The following is a 17,856-nucleotide window of genomic DNA, read 5'->3' on the forward strand; positions in this document are numbered from 1 at the left end:
AAATTTGATTTAAATAGTCCAAAACTAAGTTGAACTCGGCTTGTATTTTTAAGTACTTGGACACCTCTAACGTCCATGTTGTCTCTTTAATCGGATCCATTCTAACCTTCATTCAAATAGTTCACTTCAGTCAAAACTTAATATCCAAGACATGAAATTTGATTTTCTAGGCTAAATCGAGCTCCGTAAAATATTTATTAAAATGAACTTCTGAACGAGCATGTAACAAGCTACCCTTGTCTCTTTCTGTCCCTGTTCTTACGTATTGTATAAAGGTATGCACGCTTGACTCACGACTCTGTGTTCGTAAACGCGCGTGATTCTTCGAGCTTGCCGGACCCGTTCGTGTAAGTGGGATTCTCATATTGGCGACCTCGAAAACTTCTAGGCTCGCATTCCAGGATGTACAAAGTGTCTGAGACGAATCGCGCGAAGACCAAAGGCCACACCCGCGCCATGTTGAATATATCAGGCGGATTCGACAGACTTGTTTCGCGGGATGTTAATTAATGGCGAAGCCCTGAGTCTTTCCGACACAGGCTAACAGTACTAATTAGACATTTTCACTCTTCATGACCGATACAAATGTTGGAGTAGGATAGAAGATCTCACTTACTGTTGTTACATACAGGGTGTTCGGCCACCCCTGGGAAAAATTTTAATGAGGGATTTTAGAGGACAAAATAAGACAAAAATCAAGAATATCAATTTGTTGATGGAGGCTTCGTTAAAAAGTTATTAACAATTAAATTCGAAAATTTCAAATCGTTCTGGAAAAATTATTTTCGGTTGCGGGGGTCAATTACAATCATTTTTGGTCATTACACATTTTTGGTGAATAAACATACCCCCGAAATTCTGCGCATTTTCGAGAAAAATATTCAGTACGAGCGGAACTTTAACTTTTATAACTTTTGAACAAAGCCCCCATTAACAAATTGGTATTCTTGATTTTCGTCCTATTCTGACCTCTAGAATCTCCCATTAAAATTTTTCCCAGGGGTGGCCGATCACCCTGTATGCATACATGTATTTAATTGGAAAAACATATAAAATTAATAAATCTCTTCAACTCTCGTTTTCGCGTGCATACACCTCTTTCCTTTTTAACGCCTTCCTCTCATTCCCCTTCGTACCAACATTATTACATTTCGAATTACTTCCATAGAATTCTTACTAGAGATGGCGTGCAAAATCACTAATAGTGATTTATCACAGTGATCACAAAATCACGATCAAGCTCGTGATTAAACTCCATTCACAACTGTAATCAGAAAGATGGCGTTTTAGTAGCAGTTCACGTTAACTGTGATCGTTAGTGTTCCACTAACTCCCCTCGGTGGAAATTCAAAGAATTACAAATGCGCCAAACTTAAATTGTATAGTAATGTTGTAGTCTAAACAATGAAAAAGGCTGCTTAATTGCATATTTTGTGCATTTCAAATGTGAAGTTGTTTCAGTCGATTATTTAAATAAATGATAAGTTTGTTGCCATGAGAAAGAAGTATTGCTCAGGTGTAACACACTCGCTTTAAAAATAAGAAAAAGTATAAAATCATCAGTAATGAAAATTCTTATGTTTATTTATATAAAAACATACATATTATTCATTTATATACGGTTTTATACATTAATATGATATTTTGTATATATTTATATTGTAAAGAAATAAATTAGAATTTAAGATTACAAACAGATTAGTTTTGCGTATACATTACTTTGTTGAAAAATTTTACGAACATTTATGAAACGAATGTTGAAACAATGAGAAATAAAACTTATACTTACATCTATTTATCACTTTTAACTTTTCCTTTTCTTTCTCCTAATAAGAAAATAGAATACATGTACAGTCTAAGGACATAATTCGTGAAAAGTGAAAAGAACGCTCCCCACCAATCAAAAGCGATCACGAAGAATCACGAATCACTGTGAAAAATCACCATGATTGGGAATGAACGTGATCGAATCACAAGTGATTCAAAAGTAGCAGTTCACGCCATCTCTAATTGTTACCAACTTATTCCATACACTCTTGCCAACCTAATGTCGTAATTAATACATAACCTATACCTGTCATTCTTTCAGTCTCGAACAAGCAGACATAACCTCATTCATTCAATAAAAACGATTAACGTACCCGCGAGAAGCATACAAGCACTGAGACTCATACTGTTATTTCGATATTTGAACAATCGTACCAGAAAACTAGGATCTCGGAGTGGATCGCTTGAATGAGAATCGTTGCGTGTGCATAAAGAGAGAGGTTAAGATAATGGAAAAACGCTAGGTTGAACGTCCTCGATAAAATTGCCGGTATAATTTGAGACTAAGATCGATTGGTAACAGGTCGTTATGTAACGTTATGGATGAGAATTAATTGAGAACCCATGTGACCTCATCCGAGCAATGGGCACCTAGTAGTAACCACGGTGTGCAGGAAGTACGCTTATTGCGTAGACATCGACCTTCGGTAACGATCGTGGCAATTTGTGGTAATACGGATTCAGCTGGAAGTACTCCATCACCGAGTACCGAGCTGATCCGATCTATTTCTTGAAGCATATTCTGTTAAGGTGTGCATTTGGACGACTGTTGTAGCTTGGAACTAACTGGACACAGTCTGTCTTTATATTCTTAATATTATATTATATCAAATTGTATTATGTAATTTCGAAAGTGATTACATAATATAATATAATATAATATTAAGTATATAAATACAGACTGTGTTCAGTTAGTTCCAAGTTGCAATAGTCGCCCAAATATTATACATTACTCTTTACATTGAGTGGCAAGAAGATGATTTACATGTTATTGTGGGTCTCTAATGGGTTTCGCTATATGTAATACATCTAGATTTAGGGTTTTAATAATAATTTATTCAAACAATGATTAACCGATATACAAAAATATGAACTATGATGTGTAAAGTCTTTTTCTTTGTTCGAAGCACGTTTCAGTCTTATTCTCTCTGCTAGGAGCTCGTTATTTCTCAGTAGTTTTGGTTTTTTCCTATAGGGTGTGCACGTAGCTATACCGTCACATTATCTCTAACCCAGACCTAACCCTATCGATATTAAAGATCTAACATATTCTTTTAACTCGGACAGCTCGAGCTGCTCGGACATTCTTCGTTACAGTCCGTTGCAGTCCGTTGCAGTTCAGTTCTGTGATTTAGATTATGTTTTATTTGTGTATGATTTCCGAAGCATTACGTGTTCCATTAGGAGATTTAATATGCTTTACATTTCTTGATTAGTTTTTCTATTATGTAGTTTGTTTCAGATGCTAGTAATGCTAGTCTTTCTTATTAGATATTTAACATTATTGTTGTTAACATCATTGTTATTATTCTGCTTGTCTTTGTTATTTTTACATGGGTTCGTTGTTGTCATTGACTGTGATGCTGTATTTGTTAGTTAATGAATAAATTTTTAATCGAAGGATAACTTTCAGCTTTGTAGTTGGCTATCAGTGCTACTTCTACTAAAAATACTGATAAGGAAATATGTAGATATTTTGCTTTTTGTTAGATTTATGATACTTCGGGCTCGATGGCCTTTTATTTCTAAGTCACTATCTATTATTTTCTCGGTATCGACTTCAGGATGAAGTCCTTTGATCACTATTTTATATCGTCTCTCATTTCTAGCGAGCATACCATACAATTTTTATATAAAAAGTTTATATCTTTGGGAATGACGCAGACATTCAAGGTGGACAAAGTTATTGGTCCACCCTGTGTATAATCTTTTCCGTTTTTTCCATGGAAATAGCCCCACTGCGCGTCGTAAACTAGAAGCGTCGGAATACTTGTGGACGATAGTGTACACAAGTTCGCGAACCAGGCTGTAGGAATGTTCTTTCTTCGCAACATCGTATCAAGAAGCACGGTTGACGGGAACCGCATAAAAATGGCGGCCGGGAGAATGCGAAATGATAAAAATGCATCGTGCTCGCCTGGGGCCGAGGTCCCGGGGAATAGAATACTGAAAAAGTGCGGATTGGTCGGTGAACTTTTTGCTGGAATCGAGGATCGTATGACAGCAGGACGCACGCCTTAAAGGGGTGTTTGCGGTGCGCGCAGAGAGAAATCATGGTCAAGCCTGTAAATAGAGGCCATAAAAGCGATGTGCCTCGCTGCTAGGTAGGTGTGAAACGTAGTCAGCGATCTGACGAGGCTCTCGGGCCGATGCACTGCAGATTGTGAGTATCCTTGCTGAGGTCGAACGCCAGCCACTTCGTCGAAGGTCGTTGCCTGCTCGATATACACGGTGTGCTACGAGAATCCTCCCGCAGCCTCCGTTTTCCGCATCTAGAAACCAATCTCCTCTCGAGTCAATCGCAATCTTCAACTTGGAACAATTTTCCAAGTAATTTCATCTTTCCTCGAACCTTCCTAAATACAGTAGTACCAACTTAAGCGTCCGCGGTTATCCCCACCAATTCTTGGAAACGAAACATAGAACATCGAACGTGTCGAGCGTAACATGACGCCTCATTGTATATGTATATGTATATGTATATGTATATGCATATGTATATGTATATGTATATGTATATGTATATGTATATGTATATGTATATGTACTTATCTACGCACTTATCTTCTTATCCTATCTTCTTTCCTTATCTTGGTTGAATTCTGAGAAGTAACCATGCCATGAAATTGAAAATAACGCGGGCTGGATACCTCGATCAACAGCCTGCATGGTAAATTGCTATTGTTGATTGTGTTCCCTAGTTACGCTCGATCCTTTCACCAAGGAATTTAGGTGGACTGCAGGCTAGTGATACGAACAGTATGTGTAGAGAAAACTAAGTTGGATCTTTCAGTATCCGTATTTTGTTAGCATCATTGAAGACAAAGGGAATCAATAATTGACATCTCTTACTATATTTTACTTAGTCCACTTTTATAATAACCGATCGGAATGTATTAACACTGTCAGTCGAATAGAGAGAGTTATACATAGAAGCACAGTAAACTTTGTAAAGCGATAATAAAACATGGTTAAGTAAAACTGCTCTGTATGCTTTTAGTATTTGTTAGAAACCGTATTTCCCAAAGGACACGCATTACAACCCGGAAGACTCGATCGTCAAGAACCCAGGCGATCATGATTCTCGATTCGCAGGAGATCGTATCACGGCTCCGAGGCTTAATTAGATTCGCGAAATACACGATGATAATCCACTCCCCAAACGAGCTTAATTCACTCTGACGTCTTGGTTGTGTTTTTATTGCACTTTGTTTGCGTTTTAATAGCCCGTAGAGGAAGCGACAAAATGCGGGGAGCAGAATTAATTTGCGCCGCGTTAAGACATTAACGACGACGGCGATCAGAAGCTTCGTGGAAGACCGTGCCAAGGTCGCGGTGCATGGTTTACAATGTCACACGGAATAGGAGCGCCTTCGAGATCGTGTAGCTATACTTATGCACGATTCTTTCAAGTTACTTTACGCATTTTTTCTGTAGCTACCGATGTTCATCGTCTGCAACTTGTAGTAATAATTCGATACTAACCTCGATACATCTTATGCAATACGTGCTCCACGACAGCCAACAGAGAAGACTTCCACTGACAGAAACCTTACTTTAAAATTTAGTTACCTATGGGTGTTACAATACTATTTATAATAAAGTAGGGAAACAAGTTTTAGTTTTCTCAGGAAATTTGATATAATATTATGATTGTTTTAAACTTAATTCTAGAAAGGTAATGTGTCTGCATTTCACGTCAAAACTAAGATAGCGTCATATAGGACGCCAGTCATTCTCGAATTATTTAAATTTAAATAAATATACAATCCTATTAAAACTTTAAATTTATTTTTTTCGATGATAAAATTAAAAAATTATTATTTTATTCATAATATATTTATTATAAATTAGCATATACATATACATTATATCCCTAATAAAAAGATATTATTATTAATACTACAAAAAACTATCAACTTATTTTCCTCAAAATAAATATCAGGATGAAAATCATAATTAAAAAATATCACACCCATAATTAAACGCTATATCTAATTGTTAATGATGTAGATAAATAAAACGCAATATTACAAAAATTATAATTTTGGGTTGATTCTAATACGGGCTATAGTCATACATATGTATATCGAATGTGCACCCAATTTTTTAAGGGAATTGGTTATTTTGAGATATCATGGACACCGTTATGAAAAACATAGTTTCAAAAAAACACGTTTAAAGTTTTGTATTCCAAGCAGCTATAACTTCATTATTTTTAGGAATCCGAACTTCTGCAAATATATTTTTGAAACTATGTTCTTTAATAAAATTAAAAAAAAAAAAAGAAAATTCGATTTTTTCAAAGGTACACAGTAGAATGCCCCCTTCACTTACATTTGTTTTTAAGTGTTACCTATTCGATTATATTGTTCGTTGCAAAATCAATTACGACTCGGGTCAATTATTCTGTCAGGTAAAATGAGTCAACATAACCTTGCTTTTTCAAAAGTAGCGAACGAGAAACATTGTGAACGTAGCAAGAAAGTATTCTTTGTATGTGAATTATGTCGTGCGTTATTATGTTTCCAATGCATGTATGATGACTTCGGCACAATGTATATTGCAAATGCAATCGTAAATGAAAGATATTAGAAAAAGAAACTATACTACTATTCGTAAACAGAACTCGAACTCTCGACCTCGGGCGCATGAACCGCCCACTTATGCCATTCGCAGCACGGCTCTTCGCTGACTGACATTGATATTCATAGTATCCATAGTATAGGATTTTCCATTATATATTGCTGTAAAACAATTCTTTTTAAATGGCTAGTGAAAAATAATACAAATTTTGAGCTTTGCAGATTACGAAATAATATAAAAAATATTAAAGCAAGTGCAATTAATTTCGTTGCTACTCACAAAGAACGTTCGGGAATTTGAAAATTCAGAAAAATTTTAAATTACACACAAATGTAGTTCAAGTAATTCTATAAATGGAACAATTTTTTATTCTGGCAATAAAATGAATTTTGGGATGAAAACACTCCTTTAAAAAAATTATGAGTCCTCGTATTATCGCGAATATTTTCAAAACGATACAAGATATAAATAGAAAATTGAAATCAAATTTTTATGATTTTTTATATCATATAACGTGGCTATAACAAAATTCGAAAAATTGATGACGACGGCGATGGAGATGAATTTTGAAAAAAAGTTCCTTTTTGAAAAAGTATATTTGCATTTTTCGGGCGCATCGCTGGCTTTGTGAAAAAATGAAGTGATAGAAACATAGACATTAATTTATAATAAAAGTATATGTATAATGACACGACTATGGCAGTCGAAACTTTCTTTCAGTAACTAAAAATTAGTTTTCGTTCTACTGGACGCGTAATCAAATACTTACAACCGTACAAAAATGTATTCTTTTGATACAAAAAAATTGATCAGCAACTCTAAAGTCGACTCTGATTATAATCAACATTAATAAGAAAACATACACTTTTCGCTGGTGAATTGTACGACTGACATCATCAGCCGCGTCCTTAAAATTGATCACCATCGACCGAGATGGCACTCATTGTCCACAGAAGCTAGAGGAAGCCATTAATGTCGATTATCGTTCACATTAATGGTAATAGTGGAAAATAAAATAGCGAGGGTAACGCATGGCAGAAGAAAAAGGAAAATCACCGAAGTAGCAAAAAAACGAATTCGTTGGGTTCGTGAATCGTTAATAAAAGAGTCAGAACCATTAAGAAAATTAATAAGCAATCAATTTCGCCGACTTCCACGAAGCGCGAAAGGCAAAAGAACAATGGAACGAGAACGAAGCTGAGAATGGTAAGGATGGCTGTGAAAAGAGATGACAAAGTCGTTTCGTTCTTGGGAATAAGAACGAGCGAGACGAAAAGAGAGAACGCGAGAAGCGAACGTTCCGGTTTTTGCCGGTAGGGTGCAAGGACAAACGGATTGCTCGCAGGACTGAAAGTCCACTGTGGTACGTGATCGGTGTCAGCCACGATTACCGTGCCCGAAACGCTCGTAAATGCGCCAGGAATTGCAACAGCTGGTACCAAAACGCGTCCACGCGATCCTGTTCGAACAATGGCCGAAATAATTACGTTTGCCCGGTGTAGAAAGGACCAGCGATAAGGATCAGTTATACAACGCTGATTGGATTTTGCTTTGTATTTTCAATTCGAATGGATTCAAATGGCTGAAAATCTTTGCCGTTGAGACTGAACAGTAAATTACTTCGTTGTTTTTCACTTTCTTGATTAGTACTAGAAGAACTTCTATATCTTGTTACTAAACTAGGACAATTTCTAATGCTTTTTAATAATGCAACAGCATCCACTTGACCAGAAATTCTTAATTTTTATTGGACTCGAATGTAATAATTATTCAGTCCTGATGATTACTTAATTCAGAAAATAGTATCTTTGATTTGCGACTTTTAAATCTCTTACAAATAATCTCTATTGTCATTGGAGAGAACCAACGATGCAGTGTGGTAAAGCGTGAATGCACAGAATATATGTATATTTCTTCTTTCTTTGAAATGAGCGATGACGTAATTGAGAGTTCTACTACGTTCCTGATCGATATTTCGATCAATCTTGTCCGAGTCGTGCACGTATCGCCAGTGTTCGTTCTAACAAGAGAATATTGCATTTAAACACTCAGTTATAATTAAAGTAATATACAACCCCTCATTACGAACTAATAAAAAATTGATTTCTTAAATTCATCGTTCGATAATGGATTTCTTTTAATTGTATTTGGTGAATTTTTGTTTCAGGACGACGGTGGTATCGAATACTTCAACACGATAGTGGTACAGCCACACTTGAAGTTGGTAACGAACCAGGGTAGGGGTTTCCACGTGAGATGTCGATACCAGACAAGAGACAAAGTGGTGACGAACGATCAAACCCACGTGGCCATGTTGCAATCACTACCGCTACAAGTAAGGATGGATTTTCCTTTCGAATTACAGTAACGTTTCGATAAAACATAGACCATTCTCTCTACCACCACTAATGAAGTTCCCCACATTTAAAGGGATACCCTACTCTAGAACTCAATTTTTTAGTCGTTCTTTAAAATTTTTAGAGAAAAACGGTAAATTATTTTGTATCATGTTTAAACACATACCGGATGTTCGGTCACACCTGGGAAAAATTTTAATGAGAGATTCTAGAGGCCAAAATAAGACGAAAATCAAGAATATCAATTTTTCGATTGAGACTTCGTTAAAAAGTTATTAAAAAATGAAATTACAAAATTTCAAATCATTCTGACAAAATTATTTTTGGCTGCGGGGCTCAATTGCAATCATTTTTGGTTAATAGACATACCCCAAAATCCTAGGCACTTTCGAGAAAAAAATTCGAGTATGTGTGAAATTTTTCGACAAAATTAAAAAATTTCAAATCGTTTTGAAAAAATTGTTTTCGGTTACGGGGGTCAATTACAAACATTTTTGGTGAATAGACATACCCCGAAATCTTAGCCACTTTCGAGAAAAAAATTCGAGTAGGTATTGAAATTTTTCGACAGAATTAAAAAATTTCAAATCGTTCTGGAAAAATTATTTTCGGTTACGGGGTCCACTTGTAAGTATTTTTGGTGAACAGACATACCTCCGAAATCCTACGCACTTTCGAGAAAAAAATTCTTTACTGAAAATATAATTTCTGGCCAGAAATGTTACCCCAAAATTTCGTGCAAATCTTTAAAACGTCATAACTCCTGAACGGATTGGACGATTTTAATGTTTCAACATGCAAACTGCGCGTATTTTAGTGGAAAATATGTAGAAGTTGGAAAAATATTGAAAAAGTTGTTCCTTGACCCTGCAAAATAAGAAAAACCCCATAAAAATGGTCCAATTTTCAAAGGTTCATAACTCCTACAATAGTGAAGATATTTAAATGAAACTTTTTTCTAAAATAGAACTCATTGGTACCTACAAAAAAGTATTAGACAACTTTTCTGTAGAGCGTCAAACAAATTTATTAAAAATAAAATACCAATTTTTAAGAAAAATCGACGGGGTGGGTATCTAAATTTGTAAAATACCTAAAAATGTAGGTACCTAAATTTTTTGTCGAAAAAAAAAATTTTAAATCGTTTTTTGGAAAAATTATTTTCGGTTGCAGGGGTCAATGCTAATCATATTTGGTGAATAGATATACCTCGAAAATCCTACGCATTTTCGAGAAAAAAATTCTTTACCGAAAATATACTGTGTGACCAGAAATGTTTCCCCGAAATTTCATGCATATGTTTAAAAAATCGTAATTTCTGGACGGATTGAAGGATTTTAATGATTTAAAATGCAAACAATGCGTATTAATGGAGCTTTAGAATCCTAGAAAAATGGGCCGAAAAAATATATTTGATGTAAGGTCTACTCGTATACCTTGTCTGTGATGAGAACTACTATCGCACGTATGCAACTTTTTAACAAAGCCTCCATCAACAAATTGGTATTCTTGATTGTCGTCTTATTTTGGCCTCTAGAATCCCCCATTAAAATTTTTCCCAGAGTTGGCCGAACACCCTGCATATTTAGATTTACATTTGAAAAATATCTACAATTTTTTCCATATAAAAATATTCAATATTTTAAAAGTTAACCAAAAGAATAAAACTAAAAAGCATGTTATGTTAAAATGAATGCATGTTAAAAGCATTCAGTATGGACGTTGTTATATCTGGAACTAGAATAATCAACAATTTCTGTGTATTTTGTTATCTTCAATGTGCTAGAAAAAGTATTTTTAATTTATTGTGCATTTTTTTAATACATTGATAGTACTTAACTACCAATTATACTGGTTATGCCCTACCATATTGTTATAATTGGAGAATTTGTATCCATTTCATAGCCTTTAAAAGAAAAATATAATGTTGCACATACATAATAAAAAGTAACAACGCAATCGATCTAAAAGCGTTTGGAGATGAGTAATATGTATATGTTGTTGACAGGCAACAGCTCCTATGCCAGGATGCACGATGAAGATCTTCAGCGGAGATCCAACGAGACATCAAGTGGCGGAAAACGTGAAGATCGGGGACCCTCTGACCTTGGTCATTAGCATCGACAAACAGGAAATGTTCGGTCTGAAGATCTCTGATTGCCTGGTACGCGATGGCCTGGGATGGGGGGAGCAGAGGCTCATAAACGACGAAGGGTAATTTCATATTGCACGCTTCTCCAACCTTCCAACGCCCGAAAATCGCCCGTTCGATTAATTTTCTCGCGTCCATTCTAACCTATCCAATAATAGGCAGGAAAGTGCTAAAAAGAACGACTCTTTTCCTCATACGAATAAACCTAACTCAACCTTCCAACGCCCGAAAATCGCCGGTTCGATTAATTTTCTCGCGTCCATTCTAACCTATCCAATAATAGACAGAAAAGTGCTCAAAAGAACGACTCTCGGCTCGTACGAATAAACTGCCCGCGCCAGAGCGTTCAATGAATTATTCAAGGCCTAAATTCAGGGTACAAAGCGGCGTGTCGGTTCATTCACTTCTTTTCATAAGCAAATCAGCTGATCCGTCAACAGGTTGAACTTTCCCTCTCGACTCGTCCAGAACGGTGTCAGAACAACAGAATTTTCAATTCAAAGCCTGAAAGTGAGCGCAAAACCTTCGGGGTGACCGATTTAAACGAAATTTTGTACGCTGGTAGATTTCGATACCCACTTTATTAAAATTTGATAAAATACCCAATTACTGTCACTTATCACTATTGTTTTCATCACTTATTTATCAAGAACATGTCTTTCTTTTTATCTGTTACTTTTCAATATCTCTACTACAAGGAAACAAATAGTACGATCCTTCGAATCTCTATTTTCTTTATAAATTTGTAGCGGCTAGCTCACACAACAAAAGAAACATTTGGCGTGCAAATTCAGCATGGTTTACGACAAGCAAAGTCGAAAAGGCCACTTTTGAGAAAGCCGTTTCTTACGAGTTTTATTAGCCAGCATGTTTTTCGTCGAAGATTTCACATGTCATAAACCAGGGATTTCCGAAGGGCTGCAACGCCAGGTCAAGCGACCCTCGGCGGGTGACATCACCAGGCCTAGACTTGGAGGAAATTCCGCTACATTGCCAAACTTCCGCCGACAAAGCTACCCCCACCGGGTCACATCGCCTTTCCCAAAAAGCGCGTCAAGGGCGCAAGGAGTAGGCGGTGACTTCGGAATTGCAAGATGCTTAATTGATTAACTTCGACACATCGGTTGAACCAATTAGGCGACTGCAAACAGTTCGAGAAAAAAGTTATTTTGTACAGAAGTCAGTCTTCGCCACGACACCCAGTGAACAACACCTTCAGAATAAAGAATACAAGGCGAACTTTGCGATTGCATTTAAGACCCATTCTTATCCTCACACGCAACCACTTCAAATTCAATACTTAAAAAAGAAGAATATGAGAGTTAATATTGTCATCCCAATTATTGTCACCTAACTAAATAGTATCAAGGTAAAAGACCCAATTACTGTCTCCCGATCAAAGATTAAATTCCAGCTTTAATGAACAATACCAATTTGGCAACCATTATGCAGATATAGTACTTACATTGACAAAAAATCACTAATCACACGGCACGCGTCGTAGTCACTTATAGGTTATGAACGTATTATATTCATATATGGTGGTGACCACGTACAATTTTGTTTCCATAAGCAACTGCTGCCATGACAGTAATTGTGAAATCCGTAAATTGTTTATATCAGTCACTATTACCTAAATATTAAATAAAAATAGATGAATAAATCGTTTGCTATTGTTCCGTCCGGTCAGCTCGGGTTTTTCCGCTCGTTTATGGTGCCAGATGCGGAACCTTGACTTTGTCGAAAAAGTCTTCGAACATTCTGCATCTGGCAAATTTCATCGTAAAGCATTCAAGCGCTTTAGCTTTTCGAAAGTGCAAGGCCCGAGTTGACCGACGAAGGGCTGCATTGTTCCGCGGGTGGCACGGTCCTCTACAACAATCGTCGCCAACTCATGGAACAATGCAGCCATAAAACGTCTGCAACGCACGTGTAGCTAGGCGTAATTCGGAGTCCCGTTTTTTCCTCGGCAAAATTAACGGGGCCTTCGACTTGGGGAGGAAACCTCGGTCACCCTCGTCCAGGGTGAGATGGGACTCTTCCTCCTCCACGATCGCGCGAAGGAGGAGTTTCCTGGCCAACGGGGCAGGAAAATCGATCCTCCTCCCCCAAGTCGATGGCCAATCGATAAACGGAAAAAGTCAACGCGAATCGGTTGACGAACCCCCAAAATCGCGTCTCGGAGGGGGTTCGAGCCGAGGACAAAACGGGCTCCGGACACTTCGACACTCGTCGCTGAAACCTCAGACAACAACGATCGAAATCTTTAACTCGTCGCTAAAAGTTCGAAGACAACGGTCGAAATCTTCTTTAACTCGTCGCTGAAATCTCAGACAACAACGATCGAAATCTTTAACTCGTCGCTGAAATCTCAGACAACAACGATCGAAATCTTTAACTCGTCGCTAAAAGTTCGAAGACAACGGTCGAAATCTTCTTTAACTCGTCGCTGAAACCTCAGAGTAAACGTTCCAAAATCTGCAGTTCCATCGTTTCGGGAACACTCGTCATTCGATCTTCGAAGAAATCGCAACTTAGAAAGTTCAATCGTCTCGTGAACCATTCGTTGTTCGAAGATTATTTCGCGAAAACTCAGCTCAAGCGATTCGTGAGCAACAACTCGTGATTCGACATCAAAGAAAACAGCCGGATTTCGATTCGAAACAATCCGGCAATTCAACAGTCGCTCAAGATTAATTTGGCGAGCGACGGCTAGGAACCCGCGTACCACGAGGGTTAAGAGGGCCTTACAACCCCTCAGAGTTTAAAAGAAAACTCACGCGACTACCTGGCCAGTACCGCCGCGACGGTACGATTCAGCTATGGTATTCTGTGAAGCTTATACAGGGTGTTCGGCCACCCCTGGGAAAAATTTTAATGGGAGAAAATAAGACGAAAATCAAGAATACCAAATGGTTGGTGAAGGCTTCGCGAAAAATTATTAACATTTACAGTTTTGCTCGTACTGAATTTTTTTCTCGACAATACGCAGGTTTTCGGGAGTATGTATATTCACCAAAAATGATTGTAATTGATTCCCGCAACCGAACATAATTTTTCCAGAACAATTTGAAATTTTTCTTTTTCGTCGAAAAATTTAGGCTTCTTGAATTTTTTTTTTGAAAATATGTGGGAATTCGGGGGTATGTGTAATGGCCAAAACTGATTGTAATCGAGCCCTGCAACCGAAAATAATTTTTTTAGAATGATTTGAAAAATTTTTTTTTCGCCAAAAAATTTCAGCACCTATCTGAATTTTTTTCTCGAAAGTGGGTAGGATTTCGAGGGTATGTGTAATCACCAAAAATGATTGCAATTGACCCCCGCAACCGAAAATAATTTTTTCATAATGATTTGAAATTTTTTAATTTAATTTTTTAATAACTTACTAACTTATTAACGAAGCCTCAGCCAAGAAATTGATAGTCTTGATTTTCGTCTTATTTTGGGCTCCAGAATCTCCCATTACAATATTTCAGTCGGCGTTTTCACTCGTTTAATCAACACTAATCGTTTTTATCATTTTATGAAAAATAAATAATAAAGAATTTTAAGTGCAACTTTTTTTTATTATTCCCATTACACTTAAAATTGTATGTTAGACTTTTTTTCATGTATAATATTTTAGGATTTATTCAACGTTTTAAACAAAATAGATTAGAGTGATAGTCTTTGGTTATTTTACCCTATATCATTACAGAATCAGAAGTTCAATATTATTCGAGTTACTTTCTACTAAAGTTTTTAATTTTAAAGATCTTTCAAGATTTAATTGATCAAAAGAATTTACCATTCGGAAAAAATTATTTTTTTCATTTTCTTTGTTTTTTTTTTGCATTTATTTGGTGAAATTAATTAAACTGTGCTTGAAAACATTTACTTCAATTTTATTGCAGATGTATATTTCCGTGCATTTAATGCACGAGAAACTATTCATATCGTTAGCTACAAGAATGCTGTTTTTTAATGAAACGAGTGAATTATAGAAGAAAATAAATACAGAACAACTGGACTCATCATTAGATACAGTAAAACACAAAATAAAAAAACATTATGCGCATCGTACGATGTGCAATTACTTCTTTAGTAGTTTCGTTAGAAAGCAAATTTGTTTTACATTTTGAAAACATTTCACTTTTCTCGCAGAGTCCAAATATCATTAACATTCACGTAAAGATTAATGCACATAATCGGCGATGTGTTCTTTTCTCTTTCCATAATATAATTGTGTGGTCCGATAGTAATATAAAATGTAATTTATTCAGGACTAATAAACCATACAGCGAAATTATAAGGGTAACGAAGATGAGATGTTTTATAAAACTGTTTCAATGGTAATACACAAGCACGGGAATTCCCCGCGACCGACTGACGAGCTTTACTTGGGGGTTCCCCTACGGTCGACCAGTATTCCAACGTCAAGCGCCATCGTGCGGCCATAAGCGTGCCACAAATTGCAATTCTCTATTCTTTCGAAAAAATTTGTTATATTACGATAAAAGTAAATATCGCAATTTGAAAACTTACAGTAAATGAAATTAAAAAGAAATCGATTTTTTAAGGTGCTAAAGTAGAATATCCCCTTAATTGTTATTCCAAGTGCAGATAATTGGGAGAAAACGGAGGATGTAAACAGGTTGCAATTGGTCGATAGATTATAATGATTAATTGAGCAGATTTGTTCTAAAGCAATGTCATTGCTCTTTCAGTTGCCCGGTCGACGGTGAAATTATGGGACAGTTCACATACAGCAACGACAAAACGGAGGCGAAGGTGAACTTCCAGGCGCACAAATTTCCCTACACAGCCAGCGTCTATTACCAGTGCAACGTCCGGCTGTGTGTGAAACACGACGGAGGATGCACTAATACGGTAATAAGAACTATTTTCTACCCGTTAGATTTACAAGTACAAAACACGCCACTTTCTTAACCACTTGACATGCATATAAAATTTTTTATAGCATATTTGGAATACTAAAGTATTTTAAAAGGTACTAATATTATACGTATAATTCGTAACATGTACCGTGAATAATAGGAGCAAATGGCCTGTTAATGACTGATATTTATAGTAGTGGTGTCCAAGTATTTGAAATTCAAACCGAGACAGAACTCATTTTTTCAAATCAAGTATTTGATATCCAAGTTGTATTACCAATTTAATTATTTATGTAAAATGTGAGAATGCCTATAATGTAATAAGTTAAAAACTTACATATTAATTATAATATTTATACTTAGATTACATATTAAGGTTTTTACCCTTGTTTCAGTACTTTAACTTTTACAAACTTGCCAATGAACTTCTACTAATATCAAACCACTTTAAGTTATTGAAATGGACAAATATTTTACTAACAAATATAATAATACTATAATTAAGCAAGAATACATAATCAAGTATGCTTGGATAATCAAGTTTTCCTGGATAAGTAAAATTGCTTAAACAGTCCAATTTTAAAGTTCAAGCAAACCAAAACCAAGACTCGGCTTGTATTTCCAAGTACTTGGATGCCTCTAGTCCATTGTAATCATCTAAAATAAAAACTTGCCTCTATAGTTCCTTGAAATAAATAAAATACTTGAAGATTTTTCGAATTTTATATTAGGATATTAGTGTAATCCAGCAGATGTTCAAACATCTCGCCATGAACGTTTAAACGTTTTATTACCTGCTTCCTTGCATGTTTCGTTACATTCTCAAGTTGTGCAGTAGTTAAACTAGCATAATTAGTTTCCATTTTAACTTTCATATTATCAATTAAAGTAAACACGCAGAATGTAGTTGGACACCTCTGTAACAAGTATTGTATAACTGTTCCAAGCGAAAGAGGACAAACGTCGCGAAACATCGTTTGGAAAGTTTCCAAAAGAGATCATCAATATTCCGTTGTTGCAGCCACCGGCATGCAATTCGATAGCTAGACGACGCAGGGATACCACGAATGACAACTCAGTGAAGAGTGTCATAGGCTTGGATGGCGGAACACCGGCCACCATCGAGGTTTATAGCGGGCTCTACGTGAACGAAGCTTCGGACATTAGCTCCAAGTCAGACTTCAGCGATGTCTTCAGAGAAAGGGTGAGCCACATTTGTATTCCACTCTCTGATTGATTTCGTGGTAGTTGCGTTGCGATTTTGAGTTATTGTTGCCGCGTGACGAAAGAGAGAAATTGAGTAGTTGAGTGTTGAAATAGCAAATTAACATCAGGCAACCACACTCACGATTGCAGTTGAATTTTTAAAGATTTTAAGGTTAAGATTTTGATTGTAGTTCATGTGCACTTCTCTTTTCTTTTCTGTTACAGTCTATGTATATTAAAGACTCTATTGTGATCTTGTTGCTGGTCAAAGCCATTTTACTTTCATTTTGAAAAGCAAAAATAATCCTCTTTCTTCTTTTTTCATAGCTGAAGTTGTGTTTGCAAGCAACAATTTGGAATGGTACCAGTTGTTAATAAATCCCTGGTCTTTCAATGTAAAATTAATACGAATTATAATTGAAAATGAAGAGGATGTTTCTCCTCAAGAGCATACTCTATACTGTATAATTACTGTAATAGTTTTTGGCAAATTAAAGGTGACCTAAACATAATGCAACAATACACCCTTTAATAATTTAACTGACTAAACATTAATACTTAATAAGTGCTGAATATGAAAAGTTACTTCTTTTTCATTGTAGCGAACCAAAAGTACCTTCCTTCTCAA

General features: G+C 36.1%; 1 protein-coding gene across 1 annotated transcript in view; it reads left to right on the top strand.

Moving 5' to 3' along the window:
- Positions 1–17,856, top strand: part of LOC122403647 — a 157,864-nt gene that overhangs the window by 134,202 nt on the left and 5,806 nt on the right. Inside the window, exons 5-8 of the mRNA XM_043407272.1 lie at positions 8,801–8,968; positions 10,999–11,204; positions 15,852–16,014; positions 17,044–17,226. Coding sequence (XP_043263207.1) covers positions 8,801–8,968; positions 10,999–11,204; positions 15,852–16,014; positions 17,044–17,226 — 720 coding nt within the window. The remainder of the gene's footprint in view (positions 1–8,800; positions 8,969–10,998; positions 11,205–15,851; positions 16,015–17,043; positions 17,227–17,856) is intronic.

The sequence above is a fragment of the Colletes gigas genome, unplaced genomic scaffold, assembly GCF_013123115.1.
Source record: "Colletes gigas isolate AHSC1104 unplaced genomic scaffold, ASM1312311v1 Colletes_gigas_Sc00067, whole genome shotgun sequence".
In the NCBI taxonomy this organism is placed as follows: domain Eukaryota; kingdom Metazoa; phylum Arthropoda; class Insecta; order Hymenoptera; family Colletidae; genus Colletes; species Colletes gigas.